Source organism: Rousettus aegyptiacus, unplaced genomic scaffold, assembly GCF_014176215.1.
Source record: "Rousettus aegyptiacus isolate mRouAeg1 unplaced genomic scaffold, mRouAeg1.p scaffold_m13_p_4, whole genome shotgun sequence".
Classification (NCBI taxonomy): domain Eukaryota; kingdom Metazoa; phylum Chordata; class Mammalia; order Chiroptera; family Pteropodidae; genus Rousettus; species Rousettus aegyptiacus.
The window spans coordinates 45,022,216-45,048,155 of NW_023416307.1; the positions used below are offsets into that span (position 1 = coordinate 45,022,216).

At 34.4% G+C, this 25,940-nt stretch overlaps 1 protein-coding gene across 3 annotated transcripts in view; it reads left to right on the top strand.

Moving 5' to 3' along the window:
- Window positions 1–16,317: 16,317 nt before the first annotated feature.
- The window catches only part of TP63 (tumor protein p63), a 130,763-nt gene continuing 121,140 nt past the window's right edge, over window positions 16,318–25,940 (top strand). For 2 of the 3 annotated variants that reach the window (XM_016136321.2, XM_016136322.2), the window contains exons 1-2: window positions 16,318–16,406; window positions 17,252–17,384. In XM_016136321.2, coding sequence (XP_015991807.2) covers window positions 16,333–16,406; window positions 17,252–17,384 — 207 coding nt within the window. In that variant the 5' untranslated portion in view covers window positions 16,318–16,332. The remainder of the gene's footprint in view (window positions 16,407–17,251; window positions 17,385–25,940) is intronic. The other variant, XM_036219627.1, reaches the window with a different exon arrangement.

The window sequence follows — 25,940 nt, forward strand, 5'->3', positions numbered from 1 at the left end:
ATTTGTTTTAAGATTATGGCATTTACTTTCAGTGTTAGCTTTTACTCTAAAACATGGATTACATAGGGTATGTTCTGGTCAGCTAGAAGTTCTCAGGGAGGATACATATGAATAAGCTATTTTGTTCTTCTAGGGAAAATGCATTGATCAATATAAAGACCTACTAGGAATGTATATGTCAGCAAAATGGCAGTTGTTTACTGCCATTGACAGGAAATGACTCTATGCCCTTAATAAGGTCATGAGTACTGAGTCTGGGACCATCCCTGTGGTGTTTTTGGGTCCAGCAACCATCGTATGTAAATCTGATGCTGAAAATTAGAGCAGTTAGTCATGTGAAGAATTTGGGTACTACACATAAACGTGGTGAATCTTAGGGTGGAATAGTCAAGATTTATCATTATACAACTTTCTGTGCAGTGATTAGTTTGTTTTTCCTTAGTTAAAAAGATCAAGAGACCGCAAAATTGTCTGAGAATCAACTCTAAGTTTTTTTGACTGCTGAAGCTCCTGGGAACTGAACCATGCTCCTCACTGTAACTCCTGTGCCTCCTCATTCCCAGGGAGATGGGGATTTAACTTAAGACACATTTTAGAATGGTGATAACAAATATCTACCTCTTATTGAGTACCTGCCAAATACTGCACTAGACACTTTACTTTACAGCAACATAATGCATTAGGTATTTGTATCCTTATTCTCTAAATGAGGAAAAATAAAATTTAGAAGACTTACGTAACTTGCTCAAGGTCAAACATTTGTAGCATAGCAAACCAGAATTCCAAAATTCATGTTTCTAATCAGTGCTCAATGCTCTTGAGCCATGTTCAGAAAGGCAGCCTTGCTTCAAGAATTGGGAAGCCCAGAATGCAGAAGGTGATTGCTTTCAGATGGGGCTGCTATTAGATGGCATTGACAGAGAATATCTTTGTGGAGGTTCAGTGGCCTAAAGTGAAGTTTAGACAGTGATAGTTTTAGTAGAGCGAGAAAGTTTGAAGAAGTCTTTGCACCAATGATGTTACCTTGCAACAGGCAGTCTTTGCCAAGGGCCAGGAATAAATTTGCCTAGATGTATTGTCTGGTGGCAGCTGAATGTCTAAAAACTGGGGCTGCTTCTATAATAGTTGAGGAACAGTAGATTTGGGGCCTTAAAATAGTAGAATAATAAAATAGGGAGGAAGCTTAGTGATCATCTAGTAATTTGATAATTTTTTTTTATACGTATGGGAAAGTAAAGCTTTGAGAAGAAAGGGGATTCCCCCAAAGTTACCTAGCTGGTTAGTCTAGACAGGGAAAAAGAATATGGATCTTACTGTCAATTCCTTTTTCCTCTGAATTGCTCTTCATGATTGGAAATAATAACTTGGTACAGGACACCATGAGAAACCTTGGGCTATTCTGCTAAGGTGAGTGACAGGAGAATGTAATGATCCATCTTGCTTTAGAAGTTCCGTCAGAACTTTGTTTCATAAAGGGGCTTCTTCAAACCACCTGGGAAATGTCTTATTTGCTTCACATGCCCAGGCTTCCCTCCCTGGGAGTTTTACCCAGCTTCCCTGGTGATTCTGATTTGCTTATTCTTCCCTTTTGAGTATCACACAACTAGACAACAATGATTCTTAACCATGCCACATATTAGAATCCCTTGTGGAACTTCTACATTTTTAAATCATACTCTAGCCTGGATTCCACTCTTCAAAATTCCAGTTTCATTGGTTTGGGTTAGTGCTGAGGCATCTGTATTTTAAGCATCCAAGGTATTCTAATGTGTAGCAAGATTTGAGAAATATGAGGCTATAAGGAGCCTGAGATAGAGAGAGAGAGGTCAAGCCTGGCATGGGACAGTAGCAGGCAAGTGAAGCGGTAAGAACAGTTTGGAGAGAGATTATTGAGGATGAATTAGGTCAGAAGAGTGCCATGGCTCAAGAGGAGAGTAGAAAAGGAGGAGCAAGAAGATGGTGGGCCTCTTTGAGAGAGTAATAAAATTCAAACAGCCTCAGGTGAAAACAGCAGGGCTTAAAAGGAAATCTGTGAAAACAAGACCTAGCGTCTCCAGGGTGAAGTACATTGTTTCTTCAGCAAGAAGAAGTGGCAAAGGACAAATGACTCAGAAGGAAGTTTTTTGAATTGGCAGGTAAAGAAAAAGTATTAATGGGGCAGTTCTAGAAGAAAGAGTATGTCTTACTGTCAGCAATCCTAGGGCCTTCATTCCTCAGATAGTAAAATGAATGATAGACTCTTTGGATCAGAGAGCCTTAGAGATTACTGGAGTCAGCCCCCTCACTTTATAGAGGAGAAGCTCAAATCCCATAGAGGGGCAGGGACTTGCCTACGATCACCTGTAAGCCAGGGCTCTGACCCTCTGTTCATCCTTGGGGGAGTCAATGCAGTGTAATAGTTAAGAGCAAGGCTCTGGAGCTAGCATGTTGGGTTTGCTGCCTTCACTTACTGAGTATGGCCCTCTCTGGAAGTTACTTGAACTCACTGTGCCTCAGTTTTCTCAGCTATAAAATAAGATTTACCATGGGTTGTGCAGTGGATTAAATGAGTTAATATCCATAATGCCTAGCATGTATTATGTGTTACATAATATTAACTGTAATTATTATACCACACTGTTTTATTCAAATGATAAAAAGACATCCTAGTAAACATGACCTTGCCTTTTTGAAGATGGATTTTTTGGGGAAAATGCAGATTTATCAAGGTGCTTTATTTTTTATAAAAATTCCAAAGGTATTACATTTAAGTGAATCCCAAAGCCATGTTTTCTCATGAAGTTTCTTTAAAGTATAGATTCCTGGGACTCACTTCAGATCATCTGAAACAGAACCTCTTGAAAGTAGGGTCAGGGACTCTGTATTTTCCAAATGCAGGCCAGGTGATTTTGTTGAGATGTAAAGTGTGACGCCTACTGCACCTTGCTGAGAAAGTGGAGTAACCTTGTATATTAAGGATCCAAGGCTTTTCCTCTTCATGTGAGATAGGTACTATTCTCTTTTTCACAGTTACAGATATGGAAATTGACCCTTAGAGAGGCTGAATAACTTGCCCAAATTTATTAACTTTGTAAATAACAGACTAGGGACTCTGAAGCCAAATTCTTAAGACCCCAGAGCCTCCATCCTGCCAGTTACCATGTGATCTTGAGGAAGTAAATTACCACTAGGCTTCAATTTTCTTATTTGTAAAATGGGACACCATAGAAAGATGTGAAAATTATTGCATGTCAGGTACATTGCAGAGTACCTTGTCCAAAGAAACAATTAAATATTAACTGTTGTTTCTGCTATAGATATTGGTATTGTTATTTCTACTCTACTTTCCAAACGTTTCCTTCAGCAAGCATTTACTTGACACCCACTTGGTATTTGGTACTATGGTAGACTATGAAGCCACAAAGGCCAGAAACTGAAATAAATGAGGTTCTTCTCTCCAAGAACTACCACTTCAATAGCAACTATAAAAAAAGAAACTGTACTATAACACAGGTTGTGATCCTAATCAGAAAGAAATTTTAAAAAGTGCCACAATGATTTAGTATAAACAAAACTTATCTGTAAGGAGACCTTAGGAAATATGTCGTTTTGAATAGTTGAGTTTTTTAGATAAACATAAAATCTTTAGCATTTTATTTTTCTTTTTATATTGGAATGTAGATATTTCTGAAAATTAGTACTACTTCGCTGTCTTTTTAAGCCAAAGATAGTGTGTGCCATGTAAACTCCTCTTAATGACTCAGGATCACCATTAGGAACCTTATTTACTGGGTTATGTCATCACATCAAGATCCTCAGGAACTTCTCAGGTATACCTGTCTCTTTGTTCTTGTGCTTGGCTTTTAATTTTTTTTTTCCTGTCTCTTTCACCATTGCAAAATATACACTTCCTCCCTACAGAAGTCATTGTGAACTATCAGAAAGAATAAAGACTTAAGAGTCAATCCAACCTGTATTTGTGGGCTAACCCTGCTAGTCTGAGTGAACTATGGCCATTCATTCATTCATTCATTCATCCAACGAATGTTTATTAATGCCTCATTATGTCAGGCTTTTTTTATTTATAGAAATACAAATTGTATACATATATGTTTCTGTCTTCAAGAAGCTATAATATAGAACTTTCCTAATCATTCATAACTATAATTTCCTCATATCTCAAGTGGAACTGAAGCAATAATTAACATTGAAGTATTAGGAATTATTTTGTAGCGTAAAGGAGGGTTATAGTTAAATACACATAGGAAGATTCCAATCCACAAAATTTCCCATGCTCTAATTCTTTATTCACAAGCATTATAGAATACTTCCAGGTACTATTCAAGGCTCTGGAAATGCAGCAGTGAATAAGGCAGTCTGATCTTATTGAGTTTGCATTCTGGTGGCAGAAACTGACAATACACAAGTAAATTTGCAATATATTTTCGGACAAGTGATCTAAAAATATATATGGAAGTATGTAGATGAATCAGAGATAGAAGCGTCTCTCTCTTTTCTCCTAGTTCATTTCACAGTGATGTCCACAAATATGTTGCTTAAAAAATAAATTCTAATGACCCATTAATTAAATAGGAGACATTACTACTAGGTACTATTCTTTAATATGTGTCAAATCCCATTCTGAAAAAAATCTAAAGTTTGTGGTTTCTTGTTATATAAACTATATTTCCTCCATTAAATCAGTTTACTTAGAATAAAATTGATCAGGACAAATTATTAAAATAGGCATGATATAAATAATTACTATATCAAATGTTAGGAAATGAGATAAACATGGTAATGCGAACTTTATACACAAGATAGACCCCGTAAAATACATTTGTAAAAGGAGTAAAGTATGATCAAAAGGAAATAGAATGAAGATAACAGAGAAAATGAAGGGACTTGTGAGGATCAAGTACATAGATGTAATACATAAAAATGAATCCAGTAATAGAAAATTGTTCATGAATAATAAGATAATTAATTTTAATGTGTAAATACTTCAATTTTTACACCATCAAAATCTTATCTCCTGTTATGATTAAAAGAAATACATTTTAAAAATTGTAATTTAAGCTACTTCAGTACCAAGACTTCGAACAAATAGAACCAGAACAAGTGAAAATATATGTGGTTCCCTTCAAAATGAGGAAACCATATAAAATAATTTAACAAATGGTGGGTGTGGGGAGAGCAGTACATTCTACTCCAAAGAGTTTGTCCTTGAGTACTCAGCTTTCTGTCTTCTTTTTTTTTTCTATTTTACTATATATCTCCTGGTATTCAGTACAAATGTCACTCAGTATTACTCTTTTGATGGGCTGCTCATCTAATCATTCTTAAGAAGAGTCTCAAGACCTGGATGTGTCACTTATTGATAGAATGTATGATCTTAACCAGTCTTCCAATCAGTTGTTCAGCTGTAGAATATTGACAGCAATATCCACTCTATGAATCTGAACCATACAAACTTGCTACTGTCTGATGATTTTAGCCCTACAAAGTAATAATTTCATATAGTTCAATATAATACAAACTTAAGAATGTGACTATAGAATGAGTTATTGTGAAAGTAATTTCATATTAAAATATAACATGTTTGAATTATATAGCAATAAAATATTGAATATTATGTTTGGGAGATGTGCTCTGCAAATTGGGTCACCATCCCATATTTAAAGTGCTAAAATATTAATGGGGATGATAAGAAAGTTCATATGTAATAACGGTACAAAGCAAAGTGTACATTGAGGCAAGAAAAGAGAACATTTGGCTGGATCTGATGATAATTTATCATCTTATAGTGTTTAAGTATAATAAATAATCAGATAATAGTCTGTAAGCATCCAGAGTTGGGAACACATCCTTAGGTCCTCTCTTCATTTTTTGTTGGTCTAGGGTCACTTATTTCCAGGTCAAACCCCTGATTTCCAAATTGCTTATCACTCCCTGAGTTCTATAATAAGCACATTATAATTTCCTCCCTATTTTATACTCCTCAATAATTACCAAAGAGAAAGTTTATCCAACTTTATAGAGTATTAATCTATTTGAACTATAATTTGTCTTAAAATTATAGAAGGTATTTCATATAGTTCATGCTTAACAATTTGTGTGTGTGTGTGTGTGTGTGAAGAACTTGATAATAAATATTTTAGACTTTGTGGGCCACATGGTTGCTGTTACAGCTTCATCATCTCTGTTATTATAGCTCGAAAGCAGCAATATATAATAGATAATAAACAAGTAAAATTGTCCAAGGAAAAAACTTTACAAAAACACATAGTGGGGACATGGTTCCATAGTGTAATGGTTAGCATGTCTTTTTTACACACAAAAGGTCCTGGGTTTGTGCCCCAGTGGAGCCACAGTCCATGGTCTACTTGCCATGCCACCCTGAACAAGCCCGATGTCTGATTTCAGAAGCTAAGCAGGGTCAGTCTGGTTAGTACATGGACCAGGCGCTGTAGGCATAAAATAATAATTAAAAAAAAAAAAAAAAAACACGTTGTCGTCCAGATCTGACCCATGGGTGTTAGCTTGCCCATACTCAAGCTGAATGAAAAATTACACATAGATTTTTGTCTGGCTTCTGGCTATGGGGCTTGGGCTGAAACTGTGGAGGCAGTTTATAGCATCTTCGAAAATCAACCTCAATCATTTATGTATATTTCGTTTGTGGGTATATGCATTTCTTTTTTTCTTTTTTCTTTTTGTTTTTATTGTGTGAGACTGTTTATTGCTATGATCAGATTCCCAGAATAGATCTGAGAAAAGGTTGAAAGCCACTGTAAACAGATTATTTTCTGAATGAATTTCAGACCAATTTGGGGAGGTTTTAACGAAGTGAATCTTTTCTCAGTTTCTAAACACTCCATTTAACATTCTGAGTTGTCTGTCAAAGGATGAGTAGCCCAATGTGGTGATTATTTCCATCTCTGTGAGGTTGCAAAATCACTCTTACTAATAGAGAGACCTCTTTCTACCCACTATCTCTATTCTCTAGGTGGACTAGATACCAGTAAGTTACTTCCAACACAGATCTTATAATTTTCTCCAAAAAGTCCTATTTTTTATTTCCCCTCACTTTCTTAAGATCATTTATTTATTTAACTGTCCAAATTCAATCTAGCACATCCCTTAATCCTAAGAAAACTCCTCTGTAGATTCCTTTCTCCATAGTCCTGGCAGAACTTTATGTTTATATTTCTGAGGCATGAAGGCTGTATGAGCACCCTATCACATCTTCACATTAGTGCAAAGCCCTACCCCATTCAAAGCCTGATGTCATGGTATTTAAGTGTCTTCCAAATTCTGATTTGGGGGCAATTTATAGATAAGTATACTGTGTGTAAGCATGCATGTATCCATATTTGCATGCTTATGTGTTAAAAATGGCACTGTAAGATGGACTCAAGTTTCCCTTCTCTCTTATCATTACTATCTTCTACTAGAAGCCAGATTCTGGATTGAAATGGAGCAAGGCATAACTGATGAATTCATTGTAGGAAAGAGATGTTTGACGATAACATTTTTTATTCCATGGATTTAGAGAGACAGTTCTTTTAGTCAAAAGTTTTATTGTACACTTTCTTTTTGTAGAGCACTGTAGTGGGATCCAGGATATTTGGGGTTTAGCACTAGAACACATCCTGTGGCACTCTGTATAAAATCCCTGTGGATCCTCACTTATAGAAAGAGAGTAGAAATAATGAGAAATAAAGCAATTTCCAGCTTTTAAACTCTGTGCTATAAAGAACCAGCAAAATAATAATATGATTTTTTACTCCCAGTCCCTCACTTGTTAGTTGAAACAACAGACCTGTGTAGACAAAATGAAAATGCCATTTCAACGTTAGTAAATTATGTTAGAATTAACTAAGGGCAAGAGTACTTAAAGCATGCCAAATTAAGGAAGTGAACCCCCCCAAAATAATGTAGCGATCTTAGTCCATTCAGTCTGCTCTAAGAAAATCCCACAAATCTGGTGTCTTATAAACAATTTCTCAGTTCTGGAGGCTGGAAAATCCAAGATCAAGGCATTGGCAGATTTAATGTCTGGTGCAGCTCACTTCCTAGTTCATAGATGATAGTCTTCTCTCTGTAACCCCACATGGTAGAATGAGTAGTTACTCTCTGGGGCCATTATTATAAGGGCACTAATCCCATTTATGAGGATTCTACTATCACAATCTAATCACCTTCCAAAGTCCCCCACCTCCTAATACCATCGCCTTGGGGATTAAATTTCAATATATGAACTTTTGGGGAGATACAAACATTTAGTATATTGCAATAGCCTTTCTAGGTGAGCTGAGTTTCGTTCAGGGTGTTGGCAATTTAAATATATGACTAGGGGAAAGCAGTGGAGTGTAAGAGTTCATAGCTGTAAAAAGCCTCTTGGCTGAAAAAAATCTATAGGATATAGCTGGCTGAATAATTTCGAAAAGAGGATCTTACCAAAGGAATAAAGTAGATGAGGGATAAGGTCTGATTAGGTTTTGTCCAAGACATAAGGAAAAATGATTGTAAATTAATTCAAGGAAGGAATAACCTAATGAAAATGCCATTGGGGGAAGACTGATCATAAGTGAGGAGAGAGAATGCTGACAAATAAAATGGAGGTAGAAAGAAGGTTCACCAGAATGAGGTTCAGCATGAAAGAAGGGGTTTATATCAGAGAAATCATTACCTTTAAGGCAGTAACTAATTAGGATAGAGGATGGGACATAAAATATGAGACTTAGAGGATTTTGTACTTGAAAGAGGAAAATCATCACTCTCTCAGAATTAACAACTGGTGAACTGATTCTAGATGTTCAGAACTTTTATGAGAGAACTTTGGGATTGAGATGTGTGGTAAAGGGTTATGAAGAAACAAGCTGTGGGCAATCAGGTTTTAAGATATGTGGTATAGTGGGAAGGAAAAAGGTTGTGAAGATGAAAGGGAAGTTAATTATGGTAGAATGGAGGAGAAATTGATGTTGAAAGATACAAAATAAATTTTCTTAAGAATTTAGTTTATTAATTCAGTAAAACATTATAGAAAGGCATTTCTTGGTGATGAAACTTTGTTGTTCAAATTGCAGTAAATTGAAAATGTTAAGGCATAAAATGCGCTGAGTGCATTTTACTCTTTTAAGTTTTGTTTGCCAAGGGTGAAGCTGGCGTATGGGTTTGACTTTGGGGTAATACAAAGTGAAGGAACAAAGTAGTTGTTTTCAACATGAAGTTGAAAAGAATAAAATTCCATCTAACAAAAGAAAGTCGTTAATGGGCCTGCTTTAGACTGAGTTATTTTCTGGAGGGGGATTTATCTCAAGCATATGAATAAATGCACTCCTCCAGGGCCCTTGGGCACTGCAGTGTGCAATAAACAGGCAATTTACTAAAAGGCATCAAGATGTTCTTTGGCATCTTTAAAACTAAGCATGACAATTAATAACAGTAGAAGAGTAAACTCAAAGTGTGGGAATGTTTCTGAACTAAAAATATAGAAGAAATTGTGTGACACAGAATGTTCCTGAGGCCAGCCAAAAGACTTTTTCTGGGGAAGATCCAGAGACGTTGGTAAACCAGTATGAAGCAATAATTTGATGGACTGGATGGATGGATGGATGGATGGATGGATGGATGGATGGATGGATAGGTGGGTGGATGGAAGGATGGATGGATGGGTGAATCAACAGACGGACAAAAGAAAGATAATCCATGTTCAGAGTTTTGAATCACTTTTATCTGAGAACTGGGGATACAGCCACAGTGCTTGAGTGCTCTTGTTTTCTTGAAGAGTGATAGTGATGTCAGCTCTCTTGTCTGACAACTATATTTGATAGTCAACTACTTAAGGCAACATTGAGAATCTGGAGAAAGGCCAGATATCCTGTACAGTGATCGGTACTACCTTTCCCATGTCATTTTCTTTCTTATTTTGAAGGGAAAGGATAACTATTAATTAAACATAATTAGTAGGATATCTGGGTTTTTTTTTTTTTTTTTTTTACAGAAAAAGAAAGATCTAGCTATGAAAACTTCAGATTGCTCAAATTTTATGATGAATAAAAATTAGGAGTCATATATGTAACTAAGTAAAGCATATATTTTTAAGCCATATAACCTTAAATTTGAATTCCAGCCCTATCATTTGGTAGCTGAAAAATGATAGACATCCTTATCCTCTCTGATTCTAAAGATTGTCATATGTAAAATAAAAAAGCGAGCCCTCTGAAGTAAAATCTTGTCACAGACAATGGCAGTTTTTTTCCTGCCAGTCACCAAGCAAATAGAGCACAAACCAAAATGAATAACCTGTACTGGCTTTCCTAGCCATATAAGGTCACACAGTCAAGTGGGAAATTAAGTGTTAGAGCACAAAAGGTTATGAAAAAAAGTTATGAATTAGACAAACATGGAAGGTTTTCTTTTTCTAGCACTAAACTTGTAAAACTTTTAAAAAAGCAACGTGTCTCATTCATCAGTAAATCCCCTACATAGCCCCCAGGTAATACATTCCTCTCCTCCACCCCCGCCCCTCATATATATAAGAAAAACAGGAGCTGGATGATCTCTGAGATCTCTTAATTCTAAAATGCAAAATAAACCTAAGGTTGTTTTGAACTCTGAAATTTTAGAGATTTGAAAATTTTCAGGAGCCCTGAAAGAAGTTACACATAAGACAAACTTGAATGATGATTTTGGGGACAGAACAGGAAAAGCAAGAGAGGGAATACAGACTGTTTGCAGATACCCCTTCATGTTTTCAGGTCATTTCTACAAAGAATAGGCTTCCTTCTCCCCCCTCCTCCCCTGAGTTAATACAAAGAATATAGGATAGTTAATCTAGAAAAAGTAAGGTGAAAGTAAAAAAAAAAAAAAAAAAAGTCACTTCAGGCTTCCTATTATTGGGTCTGACTGGTTTGACAAAACCATTTGAACAGAGTGATTGTTCTATGAGTAAATTGATACTGAGATTCACCTAAAGGCAGAGTCTTGGAAGTAAGGTGGGATTTACCTGACTCTTCCTGTCCTATGTCACAAGCTGATTTCTTTCCTTCTTTTCTCTCAAAAATGTTTTACATATTTATTCAGAAAATGGGAATTAAAGCTGAGTTTGCATAGAAGAAACTTTCATAGTCCTCTAACTTAGACCATTGATTTCTAATCAAACCCTTTCTTCAAATGAAATCTTGTTCAGAACTCCGGGGCAAGCAAAAGCCAAACTTCATGGTATTAAGGAGGAGTATCTGGGGCCCACCAAATATGGCCATTTCTTTACATCTAGGGAACACATTGAGGCATTGAGAACCTTAAGGTTTCATGAAACACAATTTGAACACCATTGATTTATCCAAAAACCCACCACCATCTTTTATAATACAGCCCACTTGAAGCTTGAGTCTCTGAGAGAGAATTTGCCCAATTTAATGTAGCAAGTCTGACACAAAGGTGGTCTAGAAGAAAGTTATAGGTTATTAGAGTATTGTTTTGGTCCAAGGACACCAGTAGAGGAAGAATGGTTTGAACTGGAGGGAAATGGATAATTCAGGTTTAATATAATTATTTTCCTGTGACGTTTTTACATCTTTAACAGACCTTTCAAATACACTATTAAATTAGTTTGATTCAGCAAGTACTTTCTGGATATAAATTTTGTAGTACTTGATATAAATAGGACCAATGTATTGGCTACCAGGCACTGTATAGAAAATGTGCAGCACAATTATTTCAAGTAAGCCTCTCAACCACCTCATGAAGGAAGCATAGTTAAAAAGACTAATGTAAAAAAAGGACAAGTAACTTGGTCCTAGCCTCACAGTATGTTTATAGTAGAGCAAGGATTTGAACCCAACTCTATCTCACTCCAACTGATGTTCCTTCCACTCTAACCTCAAAGAACTATCAAACTATAATAAATGCTAAGATGAGATATGTGACCTTTGCCCTCAGGTTAGTTAAAACCTTCTCTGGACCATGAAATACTTTGTGGGGAGGAGAGCACTGAGGTTGGATATGTTTCTGAGGCTGCAGAGCAGAGGTCACAGTCAAGGCATCTAAAGATCCAGGAAATGGGAGGCTTGCCCAAAGTTTTGGAGCCAATTTGTGGTAGCATCTGAAATACAGGAAAGGAGTCAGAGAGAAACTAAAGAGAGAATATAAAACAAAGGAATGCCAGAGTAAGCACAGAGAGAAACCAGAATTTTCATGTGGAAATAGTGAAAGAAATAGAAGTAAATGATGAGTCTGGAGACAATAGTATTTTTCTCTCTTCTGCATTAGTTAAAGTGAGTGTCTTCCCTTCCATGTGACCTTTTATTTTTGAATCAGTCTCATAATTTCTGTTATTCAAAATCCAGGTCACATTAACTACCAATATCTTTAGAAACCACCTAAATTTCTGTCAACTTGAAAACTTACATTTTTTTATAGTGATTCTCACACAATGAATATCATTATTGCTATGAATCTACTTTGTGTTCTGTGTTTACCTTCTAGTATTCACCTGGCTGTCAGGATACCAGTCATAGTGTTTAAGTCTTTGAATATTCAGAAGGTACTGGTGGGTTCATGCACATGACAAGAGAATTTATTTGTATTTCGGGGTTTGAATAATTCATTTGTTGACCTTCATATTTGTCACCATTTAGGAATTGTTTTTACTTATATTTTCCCCACCATCTTGTCCTTTAGTTTTATCTAAAGAAAATGTTTAATATAAATCAAACATGCCTAAAGGTGTCATCTGTGGAACTATTTTCCATAACTCTCAGTTTGGTATTAGATTCATTAAATTTCACTTCTTTTCTACTCACTAATTGTGAATATATAAACCAAATCTACCTCAACTCCAAAAACAAACAAACAGACAAACAAATAAATAAATCAATACTAATTCACCCTTTCGATTTAAGGTATTGTATTTTCATATGCTCTTCTAATCATAGATATTTTTTTAGATGCAGCCATCAGGAACGTCATAAACTCTGATCACTCACTTTTGCTTCCATCGCCACCAATTTAAATTTCTCACTTTATTCTCTCTATGTATATGCTTTTCGACCTGATAAAGACATTTGATTTTTTTGCTCCTCCATTTTTATCCCTTTCCTAGCCCCTTTTCCTGTTCTTTTCGGTTTGGACCTCAATTTAGTCTTCACGGTTCTCTCAGTTCTCTGGCACCCATGACCTATCTAGTGAAACAACAGTAATGGTGCTTTCATCAATTTTTTTTCCTGCCATTCTCAGGTGATATGAACTAGGGAGAATCACAGAACTGTGCAAATTTGGACCATGGAAAATTCACCCACATTTCTAAAACCTCATCTTTTCCCTTCAACTAGCTACTCAATGCCTTTTCTCCTCATTTTCAGCAGATACTTTCACCTCTTCTTTCATGGAGAAAATCAAGGCCATTAGGAATGACCTCTGTGTTCTGTAAACACATTTGTACCCACATTTAATTTTGTCGTCTTAATTTCATTATGAAATAAGGGGTTTAGGGGCTTAAGTTCAAGGCTATCCTTTCTACCTATGCCCTTGACCCCTTCCTGTCTGCCTTTTCCAAGACCATCTTCCATGCTGTTTCCATTTTTTTTCAATATCTTAAATATCTCTCTCTACTGGATGCTTTCTTTCTGCTTTATCTTTTTCAGTACAATTTAAGTTTTTCTCTTTCAAATATACCAAAATGATATTTACCTTTCACCCCTATTTAATTCTCAAACCTCTGAAATTTTCTGTATCTTTATAAATTTATGGAAAGTATTAGTGTCAAGGGTTCCAGTGATCTCTTTGTATCAAACCTAGTAGACAATTTTTAGGTCTTCTTGAATCTTTCGGCCACATTCAAAACCATTGATCCTTTTTAAAAAATGTTTCCATTGGCTTGGAAGATGCCATAAACTTCTCAGTGTCTTCTCATAAATTTATTAGTTTGTAGATTTTCCAAATAGGGCTCCTCCTCTCTTCATTGCACATTCTCTGCAGAGGCCACTGTATGCATTCTCATTAATTCATTTTTATTCTATGATAAGGATTTCTGCTTCTAAACTTCTAACCCATTCTTCTCCCTAGAGTTTAAGGATTATTCAACTGTCTGCTTCACTTTTTATATACCCTTCCTGTAGGTACTTCAAACTCAGCATACTAAGGTAGAACCCATTCTTTCTCCTTTCTCTTTAAGCCAGATCTTCCATCTGCATTTACTGATTTAGTTGGTGGAGTCATCAACCACCCCATCCAAAATGGTGGAAAGTTGCTCATCCTTGACTCTTCCTTCTCCTCCATTAGTAACAAACAATATTTGATTTAGTCTTTTCACTAATAACTGAATTTGTACCCCATATTCTCCATCCCTACTTCTGCTATCATCCTATTGTCTTACCTGGACTTATCCAACCATTTTTTCCCCATAAACTAATATGCTATAAATCCTTCCTTTATATTTATACCTTTCAGAGGTATAAATATAAAACATATTCTGTCAATCTCATACTTCAAATTCTTTAATACTGTACAGGTGAATACACTAAATTACATATAAACATTTTTATAGATCTACGCACACAAACTCACAAATGACTATAAGTAAAACTAAGAATTTCTAAATAAGATCAGTGAATTATATCAATGTCAATATTCTGGTTATGATGTTATATGGTAGTTTTGTAAGATGTTACCATTGAGGGAAACTGAGTAATGGGTACATGGACTTGCTCTGTATTATTTATTACAACTACACATGAATCTACCTTGATCTCAAAATAAAAGTTTGTTTAAAAGTATCTGGCAAAAAATATCCTTTAATATGACCATTAGAAGTATTGAAGTATCTGAGTTTTTATTCCAACATATCATATAAGTTTCTACTTCCCTCTTAAACTTATTCTTCCAGATTCTCTGCCTAAAATTTTTATATCATATTAACAGAGTTGCTTGTAATTTTCTTACATATGTCAAGTTATTTTCCATTTTAGTATTTTGTTTATGCGATTGCTGTAAACTGCTCACTCATACCTTTAGTCCTTACCTGGCCTGGCTTATTTCTCCTCATCATTTAAGTTTCTTTCTTTAATGCTTCAGACAAGATGGTATATTCATTTTCGTTCTTTTATAGTATTATACACAGTCTTACTACATTTGTTAGAGGTTTGTTTTCCTGTCTTACCTTCTATACCGTGACTTTCTAGAGGGCGAGAGTATCTTATTCATGTTTTATTTCCAGTGCCCAGTATACTTACTGGCAAAAAATAGATACTCACTATATATTTGTCTTGCATAAATAAAAGTGCTTCTCCATCTAGTTTTGAAATTATCTACAATAAATTCAATGCTATTATTTTTTTATTATATAATTAGACCAGAGCATCCATTCACAAATTATTAATTATTGACTATTCTAGTATACTGTTTAACTCTGTAACAATAAAAATAATTATTAAGAGCTTAGCTCATTTCATCCTAGGGTAAAATTAGTCTACCGATAATCACAATGAACCACATACTCAGATGATCTGTGTAGATAATATACAGATTTGGAGAAAGCTGACCTGAGAAAGTTGACATTTTTCTTCATGTATATAGAATCAAGGTTATTATTTTTTTTCTTAACATAAAACTTGAGGATCCAGTGACTAAATAAAGCAAACAGAAATAGAATTCATTTGTAATGTATACACATTTGCTTATCCCTTAGTCTAACTAGACTTCTACACTCCAGTTAAAAACCACACACACACATCAAGGTAGGTAACTGATGATTAAGAAAAAAAAAGCTAGGTCTAGAAACTTGAGTCTATTTTCCCTGGGCATGATGTTAAGATGGTAGTTTTGAGAGAGGTGATTATGCTGAGGATGAAATTTAAGTTTCTGAATTTGCTTCTGTTTTTTATTTCTACTTTTTTACTTGCTGGAGGGTAAATGGACAGATAATCAGTTAAAACACTTATAAAATGGGTTTAATAATAGATCACACCTGTTGTTAGACCTAATGAGGGAATGCTTATTTCCTTTACAAAATCTATAGAACATAGATGTTGTATAGTAGAAGTGTAGAGTGTAACAACATTATTAGCTAAAAAGAACAACTCTCATAGGAGACATGATTGTCTGATTTTATTGCAAAATGGGATCTGTAATACTGTCTGAAGAAACACAATTGTATAACATAAAATTTGCTCTCTATATACCTGCATTATTTTGAGAATTCACTTGATTGTTCTTGAGTATTCTTTAACTTAAATATTTTGTATCATAAATACAGAAACTATAATCTTAGTTTCATTTTTTGTTCTTTTAAGGTTTGTAGAAACCCCAGCTCATTTCTCTTGGAAAGAAAGTTATTATCGATCCACTATGTCCCAGAGTACACAGACAAGTGAATTCCTCAGTCCAGAGGTTTTCCAGCATATATGGGATTTTCTGGAACAGTAAGTATCATATAAGCAAATTTATAAATATATATATATTTATTTACATTTGAACTAGTATAAATAGGTAATTTATAAATTTATAAATATATATATATATTTATTTACATTTGAACTAGTATAAATAGGTAATTATGAACAGTCAAAATATTGCATCAGTAGGGTATATTTCTAGAATCAATGAAAATCAGTTAATATTGTTGGGAAATTTTTATTCCTCCAAGAGGTATTTCTGTGTTTAAAATGCAGTGAAAATTTACTCATTTATCAACATCAAAAGATCATTATTATTCCAAGGTGGTGTAGTTTCGAATGATCAGAAGGGATTTTCTATCCAACCCAAAAGAACTTCCTCAATGATTTCCTGATACTCAAAATCTGTTCTTTTAACTTAAAGACTCTTATTTGCTGTTACAGTAAAAATACCCCCTCAGAAAATAAAGCACTAAATATCGTTGGTCATTTATGCCTTGCTAAGAGAAAGATTATTATCTCTTTTCTTAAGGTCTCGTTTCGTAAATAAGTAAATCAAGTAGAAGGTGAAAGGATATCAGAAGACTGGGGACTTAAGGGATAGTGTAATAAAATACTCTATCCCCTATACATTTATTTCCTTTATCCCACCCAGCAGGGTTCATGATTCCTATTTCATAAATAGGGCTTAGATTTTAACTGCCTTTGATCACGCATCTGGTAAGTGTTTGAGCTAGGATTCAAACCTAGGGTTTCTGACTTGCCAACTGTGAAGCTGAAAGGGCTCATTGTTACCAACTGGGTGAATGTGTTTTAGTCCCTTTCTATGCCTAATACACTTTTTTGTTTGTTTGTGTTTTTCTTTATGGTAGGCCCATCTGTTCAGTTCAGCCCATTGACTTGAACTTTGTAGATGAACCATCAGAAAATGGTGCAACAAATAAGATTGAGATTAGCATGGACTGTATTCGCATGCAGGACTCGGACCTGAGTGACCCTATGTGGGTGAGTGGTGTGGGTTTCCTCTTTAATCTGTAAGCCATGCTGTCCACATCTCTGTTACACCCGTCTTTTTCATGGCATATGAAAATTCAGGGGGCTTTAAATGGGCAAAGCCTTTGGAAAATGTCAATGTGGTCAGCAAAGAGAAAATTAGTAGCTTGTGGATTCTGGGTCTGCCTCAACTCTCCATAATGTACATGTTTCCACTGGTGTGGGAGAAGAGGATTGGAAATAATTTTTTACATCCTTTATCCAAAATACTCTTCATGTCTATCTTGATTTAGAGAGGATGTTACCAGCCCAAGGTTTTATAGTCAGGACCAGAATCTTGATCTGAATTTTGTCCAAAGCACTTCCCACTGTGGCAAACTGCCTCTCTCACGGAACTATTCTTTAATGAGGGAGGATAAAGTAAATCCTATGCAAACACACAGATTTAAGTACCCGATAATAGAATAAGAAGGAAAAAGGTAACTGATAATACAAAACAGGCTTTCTTTGGGTTCCACCACTGAATCATTCATGACCTTAGGCCTCAGTTTCTCATCTATAAAATTGTGAGACCTTTTGTGCCACACGCCTCCCAGACAGCTAAAGAATATAATGGCATAATGATAGTATAACACTTTTCTAAGATGTTTAGATGGAATTTCCAGTATCTGTGCAGTCCATAAAGCTGGTAGGTTTTCTTTTCTTTCCATTTTTTAAAAATTGTTCATTTACTACACTAGTCCTGCTGCTTTGTCTATAAAAATTAAAAACAAAAACAAAAACAAATTTCTAGAAAAATAGTATTGAAAAAGCTAGAAAGAGGCTAAAGTGTTACAGAATGTCTGCTGATGTGATTAAAGTGCTTTATAAAATGCCTTGCCTTTTTTTGGGTGGGGGACAATTTACTTTATTTGAAGGAATGGTTGAAATGAAAGAACATAAGTATATGTTTTGGTATGTCTTGCCTTTTTTTGCCTAATACACGATTTTTCTGAAATTTTCACAATATATATTTTCATATGGATTGTACATTTTATTATGAAGAGAAGATGAAGTGGAGAAAAAGGAAAGAACCAAAAATAAAAAATTGCAACTTTGTAAATTCACTGATGATTTGTCATCATGTTGATAAGGGAAAATTATTTCTCACTGCCCTGTTCTATTCAAATATGGACCCATTTCTCAATTTTCCTTGAGCTAGTAAAAAGAAGCTGACAGATAAATCTAAAGGGCAGGTTATTAAAGGTGTTGGAATGTATTATAATTGGATATCACTTTCTATAAATTCTGATTTGACAGTGTCTTAGAAATATTCCTAATTCACTAAATAATTTCTTAAATTGATAGATAGCACCTGCCTAGGCAAACCTATCTTTTTATACTCTCTAGGGATTTTCTGTTCTGACTATGGGGCTTGTAAAAGCAAGCAGAGGTTATAAAATTTTAAATTGAGAATCAACCCTTTTCTTTTATAGTTCCTATTATTATTTATTTCCACATACTGAAGTATTTGGGTTTGTTTTTTAATATCATGCTATTTCCTGCTTCTTTGTTTATAAGATATTTTCTCCTTGAGAACATCACTTATTACACAATATTACAGTAGTTTATTTTTCTGTCTCTAACAGGATAGGGATCATATTTTGCCATGCCCAGTATCACAGCATTTGACATGTATTAGGTCCTCAGGAATTTTGAAGTCAAAGGAAGCGAGACTTGAAAGTTATGTAAGAAGTCAAAAGGTTCTCTTTTAAACAGCCCTATTTAAAAGAACTGTCTTCCTCTAAGGCAGAGGTTCCCAATCCCCAGATCACGGACTAGTACTAATACTGATCCATGCCCTGTTAGAAACCAGGCCGCACAGCAGGAGGTGAGTGGCAGGTGATGGAGCGAAGCTTCATCTGTATTTGCAGTTGCTCCCAGTGGTAGATAGCATCACCATCTCAGCTCCACCTCAGATCATTAGGCCTTAGAGTCTCATAGGAGTACCAGTCCCTGGGGCCCAAAAGGTGGGGGATGGCTGTAGTCTAAGCTACTGCATTTGATAGGAGCTTGAGCTTCATTTCATCTTGAGCACCTCTTTTTCTATAAGCTTTAGGAATGCTGTGTGGGAAAACCTCCACTCTCTTTCCCGTTGAATAGTCATGCCATAGAATCTCCACATTTTTCCCTCCTCTGAAGTGGCACATGACAACAATAGTAATTAGGAATGATGAATAGTTTTATCATCACTTATTAGCACCATTGACCTTAACATTGTTTACCAGATTAAATTGAGAGTAATAAGAAATTAGGAAATAAGACCCAGAATAGACAAATTTGTAAGGAGTGAATGATTGAAGTGATTCAGAAAAAAATGGAGAACTAAAGGAAATGGAGTTTTGCCAGTAGAAAGAATAAGATAGGTCACTTGGAAACAACTGTATTGAAAAAGAATATATAAATAGAGTAAGAATGAACTTGATCAAATTAAAAAGAAAAAAATCTCACCTGTCTATGGCGGCCTTATTCTTGTCTTCAAAAAACTGAAACATTGCTAATAAATTATAGTTCTATTTGAATCCTGGGTGTATTCTCGTATGACCGTTCCAATATCCTCGTATATGTCCACATATGAAAGCCACATAGATGGGCGTAGATAACATTAGTTCTCTGCAACAGGAGTGGTGAAATGGTGGACTTGCTCAGACTGTTATAATTAGCATTTTGGTTTGGAAAGTAAGAACTAGGATCCTCTGAGATTCCTAGTCCTTCTAAACTGAGCTGCTGCAACTAGTGGGAGACTCTCTACTTCCACTACTTGGTAGCATATTTTCAGTTTTCTGTGCATAGATTAATAGCTAATAGTTTCAAACTCTGAACATAAATTCCTTTCTTCTCGAATACAATATATAAAAAAAATTGAGATCTCAGCCAAGCATTCTTTTACTGTGCAAGAAATACTAATCTGTAGACAGGAAACAACATGTCAGATTATTAGGGACAGAGATCTCGAAATTGAGAATGTCATCCCAGTTTTACTGATTTTTGATATATCCTTCACCTTAACAACTAGTCATGAAATAGGATCATAATGTTTTGCTCTAATTATTAACAAAGGAAATTTGGATTGCAGAGAATGTGTGTGCTTTCTTCATTAGAATGATTTTAATGTCAACGAAGAATGTGCTGCATTGGATTAGCAAGACCCTTGTTGGCTCTTGATTCTGTCATCTGATATATGACTATATCTCAGCTTTGCATTACTTATAAATTGTCTAAGCATGTCTGTCATGTCTTCAAGAGGTGAATAATGACGTTAATACTTAAATGTTCTCCTAGAAGGAAACTATATAACTCTTAATTTTGAGGTTGTTTATTTTTTATATTTTGAAGGAAGCCCTGTTTAGCTGAATTGGATTAGGTTTTTCCCTAGGGATTTGAGTGGCAATTGTCAAAAGCCATCTATTTTTGTAAATTCTTATTTAGCATCTAAGATAAACATGGAGAGTCTTCACCTCTACATTTCAAAAGGGAAGGTAGTGTTTTGTATTTGGAAAGGCTTATACCACAGCACCTAGCATAGTGCCCTACATCTTATATGACCCAAGAGTCATATAAGATTTTAAGTTTATATACTAGGTCTAGCCACAAGCATTTCTTTAGCACTTACTATATGCTATGTTCTTTGTGATACAAATAAACAAATGTTAATATCTAACCTTGAGAAAACTATGATGTAGCAGAAAGGCAAGAGTGTATAAAATTACTTATATTAAATATTCAGATGCATATATATTTTAAAGGCACATAAAAAGGAACAATTTATTGTGCAAACAAAAGACTAGCAATATGTTTGAGAAAATGATTTTTATTTAGGCCTTCCTTGAAATATGAGTCGAAGTAATCAAAATAGGAAAAGGAAAAAATAGTTCAAGTTTGGGTAACTATTATAAAAATAATTTATTTAAAAAAACTATAATGTAAAGTTCAGAAGTTTTCAAAGATGACTGAAATTTTGGCAAAGGAGTTTATATTAAAAAAGATGTAATATAAATTTTAAAAACTACAGTACATGATAAATATAATAGCCTTAATAAACTAAATACTGAAAAATTAATGAGGATTAAATCCATCCCCACCCCCACCCTTTGGCAAAGAGTACAAGTAATAATCAGATGTTTAACAGGTATAAAATGTTGAACCTCTCCAATAATAAAAAATGTTGTTAATTGAAACTATGAAATTGTTTATCATCTATCTGGGCAGCAAAGATTTAAGTGATGGTAATATCCAGTGCTGGTGAGATTGTTGGGAAACAGTCAATCTTTCCACTTCTGGTGGGAATATAGATTGATATAATATATTTCAAGGGCAACTTACCCATTCTAATTTATTTAAGTTTAAGGTACTCACTCTTTAGTCTATAAGCGCCACTTCTAGAAATGTTTTCCACAAAATAATTCAATTGCACATACACATGCATACAGACACACTACACAAATATATGCAGAAACATATGCAGAAATGAAGGCTTCGCTGAAGAATTATTTATAATAACTAAATTAACAAGACCAAATAGAATTCTATAGATGAAAGTTTTGGACTCAAACAAGAAAAATTACAGTTTAAACAAATGAGGGTGAGCCCTCATACCCCTGTGAGATTAAATCAGTAGCTATGATGTGTGGTTACTTTCATCTTGGCAACCTTATTGTTCATGATCCTCAGTGTGCTTTCTGTATTTGTGCTTTGCATGCAGTGTGTTTTATGTCCTGGGCAAAATTACATAGATTTGATATTATTTCTTATTAAAGATTTGATAGAATTTGTGAGTGAAACCTTTTGGGCCTGAGTAGTTCTTTTTAGGAAGCTCTTTATAAATTCAGTTATTTAAATAGTTATTTAATAGATTATTGATATGATATGTTTTATGTTGGATAAATTTTTGTAAATTGTGTTTTTTTGAGAAATTGGTTAATTTCACCAAAGTTTTTTAATTTTCATAAATAGATTGAATCATTTGAAGGATTTCCTTATTGCCCTTTTAATGTCCATAGGATCTGTAATATCCTCCTGTTTTATTTATGATATTGGTAACTTAGGTCTTCTCTCTTTTTCTTTGTCAGCCTTGCTAGAGATTTATTAATTCTGTTGATCTTTTTCAAAGAACAAGCTCAATTTTTTGGCTTCCGTGTTTTCCTCTATGATCTTTCTGTTTTCAACTTTATTACTTCTGGTCTTATTTTATTTCCTTTCTTCTGCTTCTTTGTGTTTACTCTTTTTCAAGTTTCTTAAATTGGAAGTTTATATTACTGAATTGAGATCTTTCTTCTCTTCTAATAGTAGTATTTGCTTTTATAAGTTCCCCACTGAACACTGCTTTAGCTACATCTCATAAATTTTGATACATTGTATTTTTATTTTTGTTCAGTTTAAAATATTTTCTAACATCCCTTGAGACTTCCTCTTTGACATATGTGTATTTAGAAGCATATTGTTTAATTTCCAAGTGTTTAGATATTTTCTGTTCCTTTTCCATTACTGACTCTGACCATTAAGGCCAGAAAACATTGTGTGATTTCAAATGTTTATTTTATGAGTTAGGATGTATTTTATCTTGATAATATTCCATGGTCACTTGAAAGACTATGTATTTAATTTTTGTTAGAATGTTTTATAAATGTCAATTATATTAATTGATTTATGGTATTATGAAACTCTTCTATACCCATGCCTATTTTCTGTATACTAGTTTTTTTGAGTACTAAGAGAAGAGTATTGAAGTCTTTAACTCTAATCATGGGTTTGTTTCTCATTTCAAATCTGTTCGTTTTTGCTTCATGTACATTGAAGGTCTATTTTTAGGTATATCACACTTAAGGTTGTTAAATCTGTTGAATCAATCATTACATCATGATATAATATTTTTCTTTATCCATGGTAATGTAGTTTGCTCCAAAGTCTACTTTGTCATTATTTATATTACTATAACTTATCTAATGTCCTTTTGATTAATCTTTGGATGGTAAATCTTCTCTCCATCCTTTTACTTTTAATCTATATTTATCATTATGTTTGAAATATATTCCAGACTACATATAATTAGATTTTTAAATCCAATCTGTCAATCTTTGTCTATTAATTGATATATTTACATCATGTACATTTAATGTGATTATCGATTTTTCAATCATTTATTTTTTTGTTTGTTTGTTCCCTTTATTCTTCTGTTTCCATTTTATGCTGCCATTTAGATTATTTGACCTGCTTTTGGTATTTGATCTTAATGGTTCTATTTTAGTTTTGGCTATATCTCTGCATACTTTTAGTGGTTGCTCTAGGGATTACAATATTTATAATTTTTCACAGTCTATTGAGAATCAATGTTTTACCACTTCAAGTGGAAATAGAAACCTTACCACAATATTGGTTTCATAACCCTCCTCCATGGTGTTGTCATTGTTTTATATATTACATTATGCACATTTAACATTTCATAAGACAAGGTTATAATTGTTATTTTCAACTGTCAAATGTGTTTTAAAGAACTCAAGGGAATAGTCTATTATATTGAACAGGGTATTTGTCATTGACGTTGCCCTGTCTTGGTACCAAAGTTACAATTTTCATTGGACATTATCAGGAAGAATAGGTAATTCTGTACACACTTTTTGTTTATTAGAATAAACTTTTTAGAAAAATAAATGTATTTTCAAAGCAGGATGATAAATCATGTCAAAGCTCTGATTTGCTGAATTCTTAATTGATCAAAAGTTTATAAACATTCTCTCCATAGCTTATTTATCCTTTCCTCCCTCCCGAACACACACACGCACGCACACACACACACACATACACACACACATCTGACATTCACTCACATATAACTTAATTTGACCCACATATATAGATATTTTTAAATATTATAAAATTGCATCATGATAGTTTTTGAAATGCCAATTGTTCTAAGTCTTGTTCTAAGGTGGTGAAAGAAGGATGGACAAAGTATATTTTCAAGCTTTCCCCTAGGATTAGCCCTGAACCTGAGAATGGAATAACAGTTTTCCTTTTCCATCTGGCACTTAACTCTTGCTTTAGTAGCCCTAGAACTCTTACTCCTTATCTAGTACTATTAAAATGATTGCTCAACTACTGTTTATGCCAGTAGGTTATTTATCTCTAGTTCCATGAACACAAATGAAACAAATAAGAAAACACATTACACATAGCAAAAACCCTCTAAGTTTTGGAAAATGGGCTTGTAGTTACTTATGTTGCTTTTAAGGTGGCTCAATATCCAGTCAGTTTAGAATGAGTTCAGGTGTCCCCAGAAGAGTAGATTGTTTTTCTGTTCTGTTCTTTGTACAGCATAGCCAATCAGAAGGTACCACTTTGTTCAAGAAAGGGACATTTGCCAAGCCAGGGACATTGCCTTAAACACAAGTATGCATTTCAAACCTTGAACAAACAGTCTGCTTAATAAAATAAGGGAAAGGGTTTTCTTTTTTTTCTCTTTTCTAGAAATTCACAAACATCACTTGACAGGTGACAGCTCCTCCCTCACAAAAGGGGCTGTTTGCTTTCTGCTTTGGTTTTTGGGTAAACTACAGCACTCACTGGCAGAGAATTTGTTGCCTAGGGGAAGGTGTTTGCAGTTGCTGTATTTAATCTGAAAAGAAACCCTTTCCTTCTATCCTCTCCTTCTTTTTTTTTTTTTTTTTTTTTTTTTTTTTTGAGGAGGGAGAGTTGGAAATGATAGCCCCAGGGAAATAGTTCCCCTAACACCTGTCTTTGGTGTAACCTCAACAATGTTACTCAAGAAGCTGTGCTCAGTGTGTATGGATTCAGAATGACAAAGTTGAAGAGGGCAGATAAACAGAAAGAGATTTTAGCAGAAACAGAGGAGCTGATTCTGATCTTGCATCTTAAAAAATGATCAGGTTGAAATCCTAGTGTGCAGACTTTAGAACAATCCAATTTGTTTGAAGTAATACGTTATATTGACAACCACATTATTTGATATAGTTTTAATCTCCAAAAGTTGAAAACTTCTAGAATATTATACTTAGGAATTATAGGCATGATCTAGTTCTAGTTCAGCCTTACTTTAATAGAAGGGAAAAGTGAAAACTGAATTCAAGTTGATTACTGTTGACTCCTTCAATATCTCCAACAGAGTCTGTGGATCAGTCAGAATTAACCCAACTTTCTAGATTTCTAGGTCTGTCTTTTCATCTACTATTAGAGATAGTTGTAAAGAATTTAGGCTCTGGAGGTTGATAGCCACCTGTGTTTGAATCCAGTGCTGTCATTCACTATTTGGATGACCTTGGCTAAATTATGGTATGTTTCTAAGCCTCAGTTTCTCCATTTGCAAAATGAGGATAATGGTGTTGGTGACATGCCATTGAAAAGCTGTTTTGAGACTTGAGAAAATGACACGTAAAGCAGTTAGCACAATACCTTGCATGGGGTCAATTCTCAGTGGCAATGGTTGTTGCTGTTAAGCTTCTGATAAATCTGGAAAATGGCAATCATTAATTCTAAGTAGAACAACTACTTATGCAGGAAAAAAATTACATAGAT